The sequence below is a fragment of the Chlamydotis macqueenii genome, unplaced genomic scaffold (assembly GCF_036417535.1).
Source record: "Chlamydotis macqueenii isolate bChlMac1 unplaced genomic scaffold, bChlMac1.mat HAP1_SCAFFOLD_74, whole genome shotgun sequence".
Taxonomy (NCBI): Eukaryota; Metazoa; Chordata; class Aves; order Otidiformes; family Otididae; genus Chlamydotis; species Chlamydotis macqueenii.
In genome coordinates this window covers 75,677-90,777 of record NW_028239247.1, presented here as the reverse complement: position 1 = coordinate 90,777, position 15,101 = coordinate 75,677, and the positions used below count along the sequence as shown (strand labels likewise).

The window sequence follows — 15,101 nt, the reverse complement described above, 5'->3', positions numbered from 1 at the left end:
TTTCCAGTGCAGTCTGGATCAGCCCATGGCAGATGGTGGGGCTGTGTTTCCACCCCTGGGGCAGTCGATGCCAGGTGTACTGGACACCCCTCCAAGTGAAAGCAAACTGTGGCCTGCATTCTGCTGCCAATGGGACTGAAAAAAAAAAAAACATGTTGGCAATATCGATGGTGGCGTACCACTTGGCTGCTTTTGACTCCAGTTCCTACTGAAGTTCTAACATGTCTGGCACGGCAGCACTCAGTGGTGGTGTTACCTCATTCAGGCCACGATAGTCCACTGTTAACCTCCACTCTCCATTAGATTTTCTCACTGACCATATGGGACTGTTAAAGCGTGAGCGGGACTTGCTGATCACTCCCTGGCTCTCCAGTTGATGAATCAGCTTATGGATGGGCATCAGGGAGTCTCGGTTGGTGCAATATTGCTGCTGGTGCACAGTTGTGGTAGCAATCGGCACCTGTTGTTCTTCAACCCTCAGCAACCTCACAATGGAAGGATCCTCTGACAGACCAGGCAAGGTGGACAACTGAATAGTTTCCTCCATCTCTAAAGCACCTACACCAAAAGCCCACCAGTACCCTTTTGGGTCCTTGAAATACCCGCTCCTGAGGTAATCTATACCAAGAATGCATGGAGCATCTGGGCCAGTCACTATGGGGTGCTTTTGCCACTCATTCCCAGTCAAACTTACTTCAGCCTCCAATACAGACAGCTGTTGGGATCCTCCTGTCACTCCAGAAATACAAATGGGTTCTGCCCCATTATATCTTGACAGCATCAAGGTACATTGTGCACCAGTGTCCACTAGAGCTTTATACACTTGTGGGTCTGACCCACATCGGCCATCGGATCCACACAGTCCAATAAACTCTGTTGTCCCTCTCCTCCGCCTGGCTGGAGGCAGGGCCTCTCTAATCCTGGCCCCAGTATTCATTATTCATTTCTTTTAAATATGCATCAGAGGTCCTTTCGAGAGGGTCAGAACTAAAGTTATTCCTTCTACTCTGCCTATTGGAGACTGGTGCAGCAATTTTCTGGGGAGAACTTCTATTTGCAATGGTTTTTCCACGCAACTCACGTATCCGTGCCTCTAGGGCAGAGGTAGGCTTCCCATCCCACTCCCTCATGTCCTCTCCTTGGTCACGCAAGGTAAACCACAGGGTACCTCGCCGCGTAAACCATCTCTCTTGAGCAGGGAAACGTTTACTCCTAATAGCTGAAATATTGGCCCATACCAGTGGGGAATGGGACATATCTGCTTTGAATTGCTGGAACTCCTGGGATAGTTTCTCCACAGCCAAGATGCGGGCCCGTAGAGAGGAAAACAGGCTTTCCTTGTACTGCCAGAGTCGGCCAGCCAGTCCATCCACTGTTTCTTCCTCTCCATCTTTCCAGGTCATAACTGCCAATGAGTTGGCATATGACAGTGGTGCACTTCGAACAAACCTCCGCCACATTGGTTGTGTGCACCTGGCTTCATCTGGATCCTTAGGTAACTGCTCATGGTCCAGATCATCATAAATGACCTCCAGCACAGCCAGGTCCCTCAGGTACTGGATACCCCTCTCCATGGTGGCCCACTTGCCTGGGTGACACATTACATCCTCTTTGAAAGGATACCTCTCCTCCACACCTGACAGGAGTCACCTGCAGAGGCTGAGGGCTGGTGTCCCTTTTCCGACTGCTTTGTCAATGCCTCCTTCTCTAGAAATGGATCCCAGTTGCCTAGCTTCTCTGCCCTCTAATTCCAAGCTATGGGCCCCATTATCCCAGCACCACAGCAGCCAGCTGATAATGTGCTCACCAGGATGACGGCTAAAATCTTTTCGCATGTCTCGCAGCTCGCTCAGGGATAGAAATCTGGTGCTCACTGTCTCATTTAGGAGTTCTTCCTCTGAGGAAGAGCCTACCTGCCAAGTTCTTCCTCAGCATGAAGCAAATAAACCTTCCTCTTCTTCCTCCTGCTCCCTCCTAGAAGTGGCTTCTTCTTCCCTCACTAAACGAGCTGACTTCCGCTTCTAAGTCCTCTTGTATACAGGGGCAACTGATACCAGCACGGGTTCACCCTCTGATTCAGCTGCAATGCCTGTTGCTGGGGTTTGAGTCCCTACATTGCAGGTCAGTTTGTTCTCCCTCACACCATGCCACGTATTAGTATCTTGCCTTAGGGTAAGTCTCAGGAGGAGATTCCCAAAAAGTGGGTTTGCAGCTCTAGACAAGACTTGGCACACATTCAAGATACATAACAACAACATCACAGTGGCTTGAACCTCCCTCAGATCTTCAAAGTTCTCAAAAAGTGGTTTAACTACCCTGGAAGTGAAAGAATTTGGAAAGCTGTCTGCATAGGAATACCAATTTATCTCTAAGGCCATTGATGTCACCATGTCATAGATGTATATGGCATAGTATAACAGAAGGATAATTCTCATCATTTTCCCTGAGGTGATAAACACCACCACTGGGAACACAGAGTACATATAGAAACATAGACAATACAACAACATAACCAACCACTGCAACATCATAACCAATAACTAACAACCAATACAATAAGTGGGTATAAAAAAAATTTGTTTCAAGAAAAAAAAAAAAAAAAAAAAAAAAAAAAAAAAAAAAAAAGAGCCCCATGTTGGGCACCAAAATAACCGTTGTAGTTCAGCCCCAATCAGGACCAGACTACACAGTCTCCCTCTCACTCCCCCCACCCTCTGAGAGAACAGAGGGAGAATTGGTAAACAAAAGAAAACCAGAAAAAAAAAAAAAAACAACACATGAGTTGAGATTAAACAAAAAGTAAATTTAACAGTGATGGAATACAAATACAATACAATAGCTTACAACAGATCTCCACAGCCAGTCTCTTCCAAGTAGCAGAAAGCTCCCTTCAGCACCCTCCTCACTGATACACTGAGCATGGTGTCAGATGGGATGGAACAGCCCTTGGGCCAATTTGGGTAAATTAACCCCAGCTGTTAGCTAATTAGTTAACTATCCCAGCCATAGGGGCTACCAGCTTCAGTTCTCCACCCAGCTCAGGTAAATATTAACTCTATCCTGGCTAGAACCAGGACAATTTCAAACACACCCCCCCCCCCTATTTTTTTCTTCTGCCTTTGCTGTAGTGTATAAAGCCCTTTTGAGACATGTAGGAGTGATATATATACTGGATTAGCAGTATGAAAGAAAGACACAATAAGCCTGCACTGGTTTACTTCCTTTTCATTTCTCATGCCTATATCTCTAATAAATTTGTTGCTCCTTCAGTGGGTCAAAGATATCATCTCACTTAGCTTTTTTTTTTTTTTTCTGCAAGATCTGATGGCAGAGATCATGAAAATGAATGCCTTGCTTTCTTCCAAATGCAAGAGTTGAGTTATATTGTTACACAGACTCAGTGTTGTCTGAATTTTCTAAAAACTTTTCAGCTTAACTTCCCACCTCTTTGTGCACATTGAAGTCCTGCAAGTGGCAAAGCATTTTTTCAGAAAATAATCTGTTTTGAAGATGACTTTGGTTTATAAAACTAAAGCCCTTTGTGGAATACCACAAGGTCTGCTAGAGCTGGGATATCCTCCAGGTTTTGGAGCGAGAGGACTGCTTCTACTGCTGCTGTCCTTCACAGCTCCCTGGGCAGTTGGATTGTCCTCCCCTGAGAATCTGCTGTTGTACTGGAGGAGCACAGAAACTTAGTGGCTCTGAATTTGCATTTCTCCACAGCCCTCTGCAGAAGAAAATGCCTATGTTCCTGGATTGGTGCTATGGATGCCTTAATTGCTCCTTTGTGGCATACAGAACAGCTTTCCATTAAAGGATATCAGGGATAATTATAAATGTAAATAAGGGCAGATTGATTAGGAAAAAACATCGCTAGGAATGTAGCACCCAGGTATCAACTATGAGATAAACTGGGGACAGCCACAGCTCTTACCACCCAAGTGGAGACTTTTACACTGACACTTCTTCCTTAAGGAAAAAAGCAAAAAAAAAAAAAAAAAAAGGTGTGGTGAGTTGACCCATCCCCTTGCCACATACACCCAATAAACAAGGTCAATTAAATCCCTGCAGTAACTAATCTCTTCCATATGCTAAAAAAAAAAAAATAAATCCCTCCAGATCACAGGGGGAGAGAGGAGATTAAAATAGCACTTGTTAAATTGAGTCTTCAGATCAAGTTTTGGAACCAAGAGTAAGAATTTAAGTGCACTGGTCTATTTTGTGAAGCCCTGAGAAGTCAGCCTAGCAGGCAGGAGGCAGGCAGGGCAGGTCTGAAGGCTCATGGTACTTGAAGAGACAGTCTTATACAGTTTTGGAGGCTCAGCCAAAATACCTGTCCACCAGTCCCTTTATTCCCTGTCTCTCAGCCCTGCCACCCCATCAGACCTGGTCAGGTTGAATGGGAGCAGGAGCAATGGCACATTGGTTCCTAATGAGAAACACAGTTATTTTCCCAAGCTGAAACTTGAATAAGAGAGGTGGTTGACTGCATCTTAGGTGTGGATTTCATCCTCCAACTGAAACCAGCCTCTGGCTCCCTTTAGGTTTCTTTCTCTCATGTGTGTGTATGTACAATGTGTGTGCTGCTCCCAGCAGTTTTCCTGGAGACAGCTCAGTAAGGAACACAAGGCCTGGCCTTCAAAGATGCAGATTTCCCTTGCAATCAAAAGACTATAGGGAAGTGTGGGGGAAAAGTGGGGGGGAAGTGGGGGAAGGGAGAGGAAAGGAAAGAGGATCCTCCACTGGTGACAGTGATCCTGGAAAACCCCTGTTAATGGGTGCCACAATGCAATCTCACAAAAAGACTCTCTGCACTGATGGTGAGGCGCATAGGCCGCTCCTAGTGCTGAGGCTTTGCGGCTCGCAGCCCTGCCAGGGGAGCCCGCTGCCGGCGCACAGACTCTGCAAAACAGCCTCTCCCCCAAGAGAGGATGACGCTGGCAGTGCCGCGGGGCTTGGGGGCTTTGTCCACGGCCGCAGCCCTAGGCGTTTGACGGATTTGAATGGAAAGGTGCCCGGTGCCCGCGGGCTTGGCGGTTCCAGCGTGGTACGGGACAAAGTACCGGGAGAGATCTCCTAACACGTTCCGCGGCTGCCTGCAGCGCGGAAAGAAAAGGGGCAGCGCTCCTCCGCGCCGCCCGGCGAGGTTGTCCCAGGCTCTCGCTCGCACGTTGGGTCCAATCCCATCTCATCCTGTCCTTCTCTCGACTTTTTAAATTATTATTTATTTTTTTTTAATGAAGACACACCAGGTGCACCTTAAAGCCGCGCTCCTTCGCTGCTGCGCAGCAATTTCCCTGCTCGGAGGCAGCTCCCAAAGAGCCTCCCCGGGCCAGGCGCGGAGCCGCGGCGAGCGAGTTTTTCTCTGTCCTCCGCGCGAGTGCACTGGGATGTCTGCCCGGGCCAAAGCCGGGCGCGACGGGGCGTGGAGTGGAGCGTCCTCTGTGCTGTCCCTGCTTCCCGCGGCTCCTCCACGGGGAGCCGCGCTGGGGGCCAGTGCGCGCAACCCAGAGGCTGGACGAGAATGCGCGCAGCTGTAATGGCAGCATTAATGGCTGATTCGCAATGAGCAGAGACGGGGAGGAATAGTGCAAAAAAAGTAAACAATCACATATAGTTTAAGAAGTTATAGTTTAAGAGGGCAGGTTGCCTTTAATTCATTTTTACAGTAAAATGTATTAAAATTGGCTATCCTCCGGTTTCAGATTTAAAGAATGAGCCCTAAGTTGAAACAGGCTAGATACTGTGAGGCTTTAAATCCCTCAAGTCATAAGCTTCCACTGTGTTTTTCTAACTGGACAGGGCTAAGGAACTAAGTTACCTCTTCAGTTAAAAATAAAGTCAGAGTGAGAAAAACCTGGCACTTCCTACCGCAGTATTCACCACCCTGTTGTTATTTCTGCAAACCTGGGAATTCAGCTTGGACCTCCCAGTATTTGTTGCAGCTTGAGGCCAAGGTGCCCCTAAAAGGATTTTCTTTAAGGGCTTTAGAAATCGTTTAATGCTGCTTTCCTCCCCTTTCCCCCTTCTTTTTTTTTTTTAATAAAAATAAAATCTATATATGGATCACGAGAAAGTTCTGAGCATATATTTGTCTAAATGCATCCCGAACGAAAAAAAAATATCTTGAAAAGAAAATTAAGAAGAAAGGAGGGAGTGCATTCCTTAATGGAAGTATTGCATGCTAAGAAGTCTGGATCTCTTTAAGGCTCCCCCTGAAGCTGGAGATGCACACACAAGGGTTGCCGGCCTGGGTGGTCTCTCTACTTTGGTGAACTGTTGCTAAGCAGCTAATAATAGTCATGTTTGCTGAGTAATTTCTACCCTCCTCGAGCCAATCTGCCTCGTAGAAACCCAAGTCATCTGACAGCCCTAGGGGCGGGCTTTCAGTTCTTTTTTTCCCTCCCTCTTTCTCTCTCTTCTTCCTCCTCTTTATCCAAATGGAGAGAGTCCTTTTTTTCTTCTTCACCTCATCTCTTGAGCCAAAGTGCTCCAGCTCGGTCCTGCCGCACACACGCCGAGGATGAGCGCCTTGCAGCTCTTCGCCCGCCGCCGCGAGGCAAAGTGCGGAGCTTCGCCGGCCCCATGATTCGCGGGTAGCACCCCAGCACTAGGCAGTATGGTGCAGCGTGGCGAGACAGTGCAGCAGCAGCCGCAGCCCGCCGTGCCGCTGCCGCGCTGCCGCCGCTGAGCGCCGCCGCGGACAGCGGCTTCCTGGAGGCAGCGGCGGCCAGAGGAAGCGTTTTCAACGGGAGCGGAGAAAAACGCGGCGGCAACCGGCGAAGGGGCAGGAGTCGCGCCTGCCCGCCCACCCTCCCTCCCTGGGTGCGGGGAGCAACTGCCAGCACCTCGGGGACAGCACGCGATGTGGCAATGGGAGACGTGGGGTGCGACTCGGCAGGAGCGGCCACGGCGGCAGCCACCGCCCAACGCCCTGCGTGAAGTGGACGCGCAGCGGCGGCAGCGGCAGCAGCAGCCCGCGGTCTGCAGCGCCGCCAGCCCTCCGCGGGCCCCGCTGCACTCCGCGGGCCACTACTGGGCTCTGGGCCCCGCTGCAGTGGCGGCAGCAGCACTAAAGGCAACTCCTTCATCCCGCCGGCAGCGGCGACAACATGGCCTCAGCCGTTAACGTGTTGGAGCCGGAAACGAGCAGGGGTGCGGAGGGCAGCGGCGGCAGCCGTCCTAGCCGGGCAGCGAGGAACGATAGCGGGAGGAGGCGAAGGACCGGAGGGAACCAGCGCGCCTCGGCGCCCGACCGGGAGTATTTGCAGCGACCGAGCTACTGCGATGCGGCTTTCGCCTTGGAGCAGATCTCAAAGGTGCATTCAATCTCTCAGACTTTTTTCAGAGATATAGATACATACTAGTACTGTTATTATGGGGGAGGTGTTTTCTCGTGGGGAGTGGAAGGAGGAGATGGAAATAAAACAGACACCAATAAAATGCTGGGAAAAAAGAGAGGGACGTCTGTGACTCTTTAGTACGGGAGAGAGTGCTCTCTTTCCCTTTCTTCTTGCATATGCTTTCTCCTAGTGTGAGCTTGTGCTGTGGAGCGCTTCTCTAGTTAAATTTCCCGGAGGCAGTTTCACCTCCCTCCCGGCCTCCCCCGGGTAGTTTGTGGCCCGCTCTCGCTTTTTCTCTCCCCTTTCCGCTTCCTTTGCTTCTCTCTATTCCCTCGTAGCATTCTGCAACTTCTTTAACACCGGTCTCTAACCGGAAAAGGGGAGAAAATGAGCGGCTACTTGGCAAAAAGTTGTGCTTTTGCGAAGTTCTCCACCGAGTACCGAAAACGCAACTACCCTCAGAGAGGGGTTCTTATAGCAAAGAAAGTTCGTAACGTTCCTCAGCGTTCGGAGGAAAAAGTGAAAGTTGTAAATAAATTACTACCTTAAATTTTCTGTGCAGGTCGTACTGAGTCCCCCCGGCTCACTGGCTTTATTGTTAGCGTGGAAACGCCGGAGGTGCAGTAGCGTGCTGAAGCCCGACTTGGGGAGGGGCAACAGTCCCAACTGCTAACATCTGCAAACCAAAAAATGTTTAAAATAAACAACCTCGAGAGACAATGCCTTTCTGCAAAGAGCATTTTATTTCGTGGAGCAGATTTCTAGGCTTTGTAAAAAGGGGAAAGGCAAAAAAAAAATAAATCCTTGTGGCTGCCCTCTTCCATTCACAAATATTGTTGTAACTTACAGATGGCTGTTTTACTTCCTAATTAAGATCTCACGGTGTTTCCAAACTCTATGGAAATTAATTGCTTATGAACTTACAGCACTGCTCACCACGTAGATCATGTATTTACTACAAACTTGTGCTAAGGGCTGGGAATGTGAGAAATGGCAACAAATTCCTACAAAGTAGTTTCCCCCATCAGCCCTTTAGAGGTCTAATGAGAACAGGCAAGGGGACTTTTTTTTTTTTCTTTTCTTGATGTGCCTGTTGAGATTCATCGACTTAGGTTATTTCTCTCCTAGAGCCATGAATCTTACCGGCATAAATGAGTGTGTTGCAACCTGAACTGATCTGATAAGGGTGACTTGAGTGCAAGACAGTGATGAGCAGCTTAGGCAGGGAGCAGGCACACACACTGTCTCATTTATACAGATTTCAATCAGTGATGGAATCTCAAACCTGTGTGGTGGTTTAGCAATAGGATGGTTACCAGCAGGTACACATCTTGGCCTACAGGAATACTTAATGGTGGTTGCAAGCTGCTCGGCTGAGCCATGGAGTGAAGGCCCTTCACAAAGGACAGCAATACTGTCCTTACTCCAAGGGACACTGTGAGGATATGAGCATTTATATATAAATAACTGTTCTACTTGTGTTAGTGCTTGGAGGGGGACTTTCCTTGTATGCTCCCTTGGAATAAGTGTGCTTTGCCTGTGTCAGTGTCTGCCCCAGCCTCTTAACTACTAACTTTTCCTTGCCTTGTAGGGGAAAGCTACTGGAAGAAAAGCACCGCTGTGGCTGAGAGCTAAGTTTCAGAGACTGTTATTTGAACTGGGCTGTTACATTCAAAAAAACTGTGGAAAGTTTTTGGTTGTTGGCCTTCTCGTATTTGGGGCTTTTGCTGTAGGATTAAAGGCAGCAAATCTTGAAACCAATGTGGAGGAGCTGTGGGTGGAAGGTAAGTCCAAGATCTGCTTTTTTTTTTTTTTCTGATGCCATCCCTCCCCACATCTCCCCTTTCACCTCAGGAGCTGGATAAAAAGAGCTTGAGTGTCAGAGACTTTGAGTGTGTGTGTGTGTGTGTGTATATGTATGTATGTATGTATAATGGACCTTCATGCTGGGGAGGGCCTGCTGACTGTTTAGGGGCTAGGCTGGCAGACAAGGGAAGCCTACAAAGCCTTGGCTGTGCCCAGCGCTGTGGTGTTTTGTGGGGCTCTGTGAGGTTGGTGAACACAAGAAGAGTGTGTATAGGTTGGGAGGGGGCAGGCAGCAGGGCACCTGGCTCTGGGTGGCACATACCAATTCACCCACGGAGGGCTGCAGGACAGTGGGCTGTGCACTCTGGGTAAGTGCCTGGCCTTGTTGTGCTCAGCTATATCGCTTGTCCACCCTCCAGCCCCTTTCTCTGGACAGGAGGGCTGCTGGCAGGGGTGTCTTTCTGGTCCCAGAGATGGGAGGCTGCGCTGCAAGGAGGGCCCTCCCCCCCTCCCCCCCCCCTTTGCCATTTTGGGAGTGCATGTGCCTGTGGCAGGCCTTGAGGAGCACGGTCTAGAGAGGTGGGTGCCTGTGTATGGTCCTGTGGTTTTGGACAACTTTCAGCTGTGAGGGAGAAACATTTGTCCCAAGGTTTAAAAGAGGGGGGGGTGGCGGGGGGGGAAGACTGCTGAAGTGAAGCAGTGCCTGGCTCTGGCTAGCCCCAGAGGCTGTGGCTGGGCACCTGGGTGTGTGGTGGCCACAGGCAGTGCCCTAGGCCAGAGGGGTAGATGTTCTCCAAAACCAATCAAAAGGCTCATCTATGTTGCCTTTGTGTTGGTAATCATCTGTGTAGGAAGGTTGCTTTGGTAAAGGAGAAGAATTTGATTTGTATTGAGAGGCTGGGGGTTTGTGTGCTTCCTTTAGAAATAGCCCCACCCCAGGATGCTGGGAGGGAATGTGGAGCGGCTGCTTCCTTTGAGGGCCTGGAGGCAGTCAGCATCACTGCCCTTCTGTCCCGGGGGCCTGCTCAGGGTAACCCTAGTCTGAGAGGCACGACTCTAGATTATAACTTTTTTTTTTTTTCTTTTCAGAGAGAAAATATTATTTACTTATCATCAGATTCCATTTTAGCTACGCTGGTGTAAAACCAGACCCGACCTTGTTGACATAAATCCAGAGTAACTACCACTGTCAAAGTAGCTTGCAGAAGAATATGACTTATAAAAGTTAATACAGAAAACTGCATAAGTAATCATTAGTAAATACCCTCTGTGTGTGTGTGTGTGTGTTGAGAACTTAGTGCTGAGTGCAAAGTTACTCAAGGTGGTCTGTCTTGCCCTGTGAATATAGGACTAGATTTTATCTTTGCAGATGACAGCTGTATTGGTGTCAGGATGAAGTTCATGGATCATTTAGTTGAGTATTCTTTTTATTTTGAAAAATAATGCACTACTAATTGAATTATTTTTGGTACATGTAGTTGAGGAGCCCAAAATATGATGAAATCAACCCCCACAGCCCAGAAAAATAGAGCAGGCACTGCAGGATCCCACCTATAGGCAGAGATATACATTCAGAATCTGTTCTGGACATTAGGTGCTGTGCACCTTAATTACTAATGCAAACAGTTATAAACATTCTTTTTTTTCCCCAACATTTTTTTTCTTAATTCCTTGTGAGATTGTTGTGGCAAAGTTTTTTTTGTCAATTTTTGCCCTTACTGTTTTGTCTCTGCCTTTTTATGTGTTTGGTAAATAATGTTTGATTGCAGTTTTATCCAGCACACGTCCCTGAGGTTTATTGCCCTGATATTACTGGGGTTCACTTCTGTTCTGGTTTTGTTAGTGAGGGGGGGCCTAAGGTGGCAGCTTCTGTAGGAAACTGCTAGAAGTCGCTCCCCTTTGTTCAGTGGACTCGGCCGGGCCTAGGGCGGACCCACTGCTGGCCAAGGCCGAGCCAATTGGGAGCAGAATGTCCCGTGATCACGCCTCTGCGATAACATATTTAAGAAGGGGAAAACAGGAAAAAAAAAAAAAAAAAGATGTGAAGCAGCTGAGCAGGGGCAGAAAGGGGGAGGCGCGAGCCTCATGGGCCTTGCAGGCCTCACCCTCTGGCCTCTCACTGGGCCGCCAACTGGGCCGAACTCGGCCCGGCCTGGCTGCAAGAAGTGGAGAGGAGATGAGAAGTGAATAAGATGTAAAAAGGATCCTGAGAGGCGTCTGCCAGCCTGTTGTGAGGAACGGCTGCAGACGCCAAGGTCAGTGAAGAAGGAGGGGGAGCAGTAATGCTGCTCCTGGCTGAGATTCCCCTGCAGCCCGTGGTGACGACCATGGTGGAGCAGGTTGTCCCCCTGCAGCCCATGGAGGTCCATGGAGGAGCAGAGATCCACCTGCAGCCTGTGGAAGGCCCCACGCCGGAGCAGGTGGAGGCCTGAAGGAGGCTGTGACCTGTGGAGGGCTTGCGCTGGGGCAGCTGTTCTGGAGGGACTGCACCCCGTGGAAGAAATGCCCTGTGCTGGAGCAGTTTCACGAAGGACTGTAGCCCATGGGAGGGATCCAACGATGGAGCAGGGGAGGAATGCGAGGAGTTCTTCCCCTGAGGATGAAGCAGCAGTGTAAAACAATGTGTGATGAACTGACCGTGACCCCCATTCCCTCTTCCCCCCTGTGCCGCTCGGGGGGGGGAAGGAGGTAGAGATAATGTTAAGCCCAGGCAGAGGGAGGGGTGGGGGGAGGTTATCTTGTTCTCTGTCTCATTTTCCTGCTGTTTGTAGTAATAAATAAATAGTTTTCCCCAAGTCGAGTCTGTTTTGCCCGTGACGGTAACTTTAAGGATCTCTCCCTGTCCTTATCTCAAACCTCGAGCTGTTTTTCTTATATCATCTCCCCCTGTTCTCTCAGAGGGTGGGGGGAGCGAGAGAGAGACTGCTTAGTTTGGTTCTGAGTGGGGCTGAACTATGGTAAAAGGGTGGTCCCATCTTATGCTACCTGATTTTCTTGACAGTTTAATAAAAGAAACTGCTTGTTGACAACACCTGTGTGACTGGCCTAGCAGGAAAAGTGCAGTTAACAAGGAAAAAAATCACAGAATGGTTGAGGTTGGAAGGGATCTCTGCAGGTCATATGGTCCAACCTCCCTGCTCAAGCAGGGCCACCTCGAGCTGATTGTCCCAGGACCATGTCCAGATGGCTTTTGAGTATCTCCAAGGAGTGAGATTCCACAAACTCTCTGGGCAACCTATTCCAGTGCTCAGTCACCCTCACAGTGAAAAAGGATTTTCTTATGTTCAGACGGAATCTCCCGCATTTTAGTTTGTGCCCGCTGCCTCTGGTCCTGTCACTGGGCACCACTGAAAAGAGCCTGGCTCCATCTTCTTTGCACCTTCTCCCTTCAGGTAGTTATATACAATGATGAGATTCCCCCCCCCCAAGCCTTCTCTTCTCCAGGCTAAACAGTCCCAGGTGTCTCAGCCTTTGCTCATATGTGAGGTGCTCCAGTCAGTTGCTTAATTGTCTTTATGACCCTCTGCTGGACTCTCTCCAGTATGTCCATGTCTCTCTTGTACCAGGGAGCCCAGAACTGGACACAGGACTCTGGGTGTGGCCTCACCAGTGCTGAATAAAGGGGAAGGGTTACCTCCATTGACATGCAGTTGGAACCTGCTGTGTACAACACAGGGCAGTCCATGATCTCCTACAGAGGTCACTCCTGCAGCACACCCCACTGCACCCCCAACAAACCCCTGCCAATTATTTAAATGCAGGTATTACATTCTGTATCATTGATAGGTCTCTGTCAAGTTTAATCTTGACAGATATCCATGTCACTGCTCAGGGTTGATGCTCATTGTTGAAAAGCTCATGCATCAAAAGAATAACTTAAGTAAGTATTTACAATTCCTATTTTATCTTTAAGAGTTTTAACTCAGTGGAACTCTAGTTTAGTCTAGAATAGTGCAACTATTCTTTGGTCACTGAGAAGGTAAAGGGTGAAACCTGAACACATTGAAAGCAGTGGCAGAACTTGGAATTACTTTAGTGTAACCAGACCTTCACCCCGCATTTGTACAAAGCTGTACCAGACTAATAAGTGACAAGTGCCCCCACTCTACCTATTATGGGAAGGGCAAGAGGAGGATTTTGTTCTGTAGAACTGGCACCCCCCCCAAAGTTGTAAGAACACGATTCCTTTTGCTTTTCAAACTTCAGAGGAGTTAAATTTACTTGAGGCTCCAGAAAATTCATTTTCATTATTATTTCCAAACTTATCATGCTGTGGCTAATGTCTCTGCCAGAATGTGCACTATAAATCCTTGTTTGGAAGGGTCTGTTTCCTTTTCTGTTGGAACATGTATGCTTAGATAGGGCACTGCCTTGGTTGCACCATTCCTTTTTTCCTCTCTCCTGAGCTTTGAGTGAATTCCTGCACCCTGGAGATTTTGCTGGTTATGAACAGGTTGAGATGGGCATTTTTGTAGTACTGGAGAGCTTGGAGATTTTGGTGCATAAATCCAGGAGTGAAGTAGAACAGTTGAAAGCCACGTTACTTTCTTGTTCCCTATACCACTGCTGTTGAGCAGGAACAGAGGGAATGTAGGTAAGCAGTAGGGCTGGCTCAGTGAACTCTACTAAAAGCCATAGACACTCAAACTTACTTTCAACAGAGCATGCATTAAGGAAAACTTCTCACCCTGACTCTATCTATTTTCATTATTTATTTTTTCAGTGGGAAGAGATGGTCCAAAAACTGTTACTAAATAATATTTGTGGTGGCTTCTCAGAAAGGTAGTAATACACATAGTGTATGCATGTAACAGTTCTTGACTGCTCAACATATTTAAAGGATATTACATGCAAGTGAATGTTTCAGTTATGCATAACTGTTAGGAGACTCCAAAATATGACAACTTCCAGGTGTATGAACTGATGGATTCCTTTGTTTAGATTATGCTCTACAGCAGATGCCTAGATTAGTGCTGCCTGGACAAAGCTATGGGAGATTTGTCTGGTTTCCACAATACCATGTTTATATTTCATTTGGATTTTTCCTTCAAAGCTGACCTCCCTATGACCTGTTTGAGTTGTGTCTACTAGGATGCTAATTTTACCGTGTCTGCAACTGCTTTCCTTTTGGTATCTAATAGAATATGTTCTCATCTTGATACTCATGGATTTTTATGCATGGCTCTTGTTAAAAATAACAGTGAATTATGCACTTCAACCTATGAGCAGTCAGGTAAAACTGTGCTTGCAAAGTTTTCTGCCCCACAGCTAGCTATTTAAGAATATTCTGACTGGTTAAAATACTGTTTTGGTTATAGACCTTTCAATAGTGTTCCTTGTCAAACTTTTTCTCCTGTGTATAGAATTAAGTTCAGTCTTCCAGCCTTTGCACGGTGTTTTTTCTCTCCAAAGATGATTATGTGGCTATACATGGTCCTAGCTGCTCTTTTTGGAGTTCAGTAGGAGCTAAAGTGCAGAATTTTTCTGAGCAGTTCATTATTCTTTGTCTATCCTACAATTGTATATATTTTCCTAATCTTCATTATTTATGTTCAATATGCCTTTGCTTCTCTTAGTTTCTCTAATCACTCCAGTATTGTACTATGTAGGAAGTTTTTCCCTATTTGTGATTATTAGTAACTCTATCTAGGAAAACCTGAAGAAGCTAGTAAAACTCCTTAATGGCTAAGTGACAGTTCTACAGTAAGGAGTGTAGTCTCCTATCAGAGTTTAGAAAGATATTGTCGTAGTTCAGCCTCGATCGGGACCAGACTACGCAGTCTCTCTCTCACTCCCCCCACCCTCCCAGGGAATAGGAAGAGATAATATAAGAAAAACAGCTCGAGGTTTGAGATAAGGACAGGGAGAAATCCTTAAAGTTACTGTTACAGGCAAAACAGACTCGACTTGGGGAAAAGTATTCATTTATTTCTAAAACTAGCAGGAGAATGA

The 15,101-nt window shown here is 47.7% G+C and overlaps 1 protein-coding gene across 1 annotated transcript in view; it reads left to right on the top strand.

The window, feature by feature from the left end:
- Window positions 1-6,461: 6,461 nt before the first annotated feature.
- The window catches only part of LOC147595991 (protein patched homolog 1-like), a gene marked incomplete at its 3' end in the record, with an annotated part of 70,398 nt that continues 61,758 nt past the window's right edge, over window positions 6,462-15,101 (top strand). Inside the window, exons 1-2 of the mRNA XM_086771760.1 lie at window positions 6,462-7,319; window positions 8,935-9,127. Coding sequence (XP_086627886.1) covers window positions 7,113-7,319; window positions 8,935-9,127 — 400 coding nt within the window. The remainder of the gene's footprint in view (window positions 7,320-8,934; window positions 9,128-15,101) is intronic.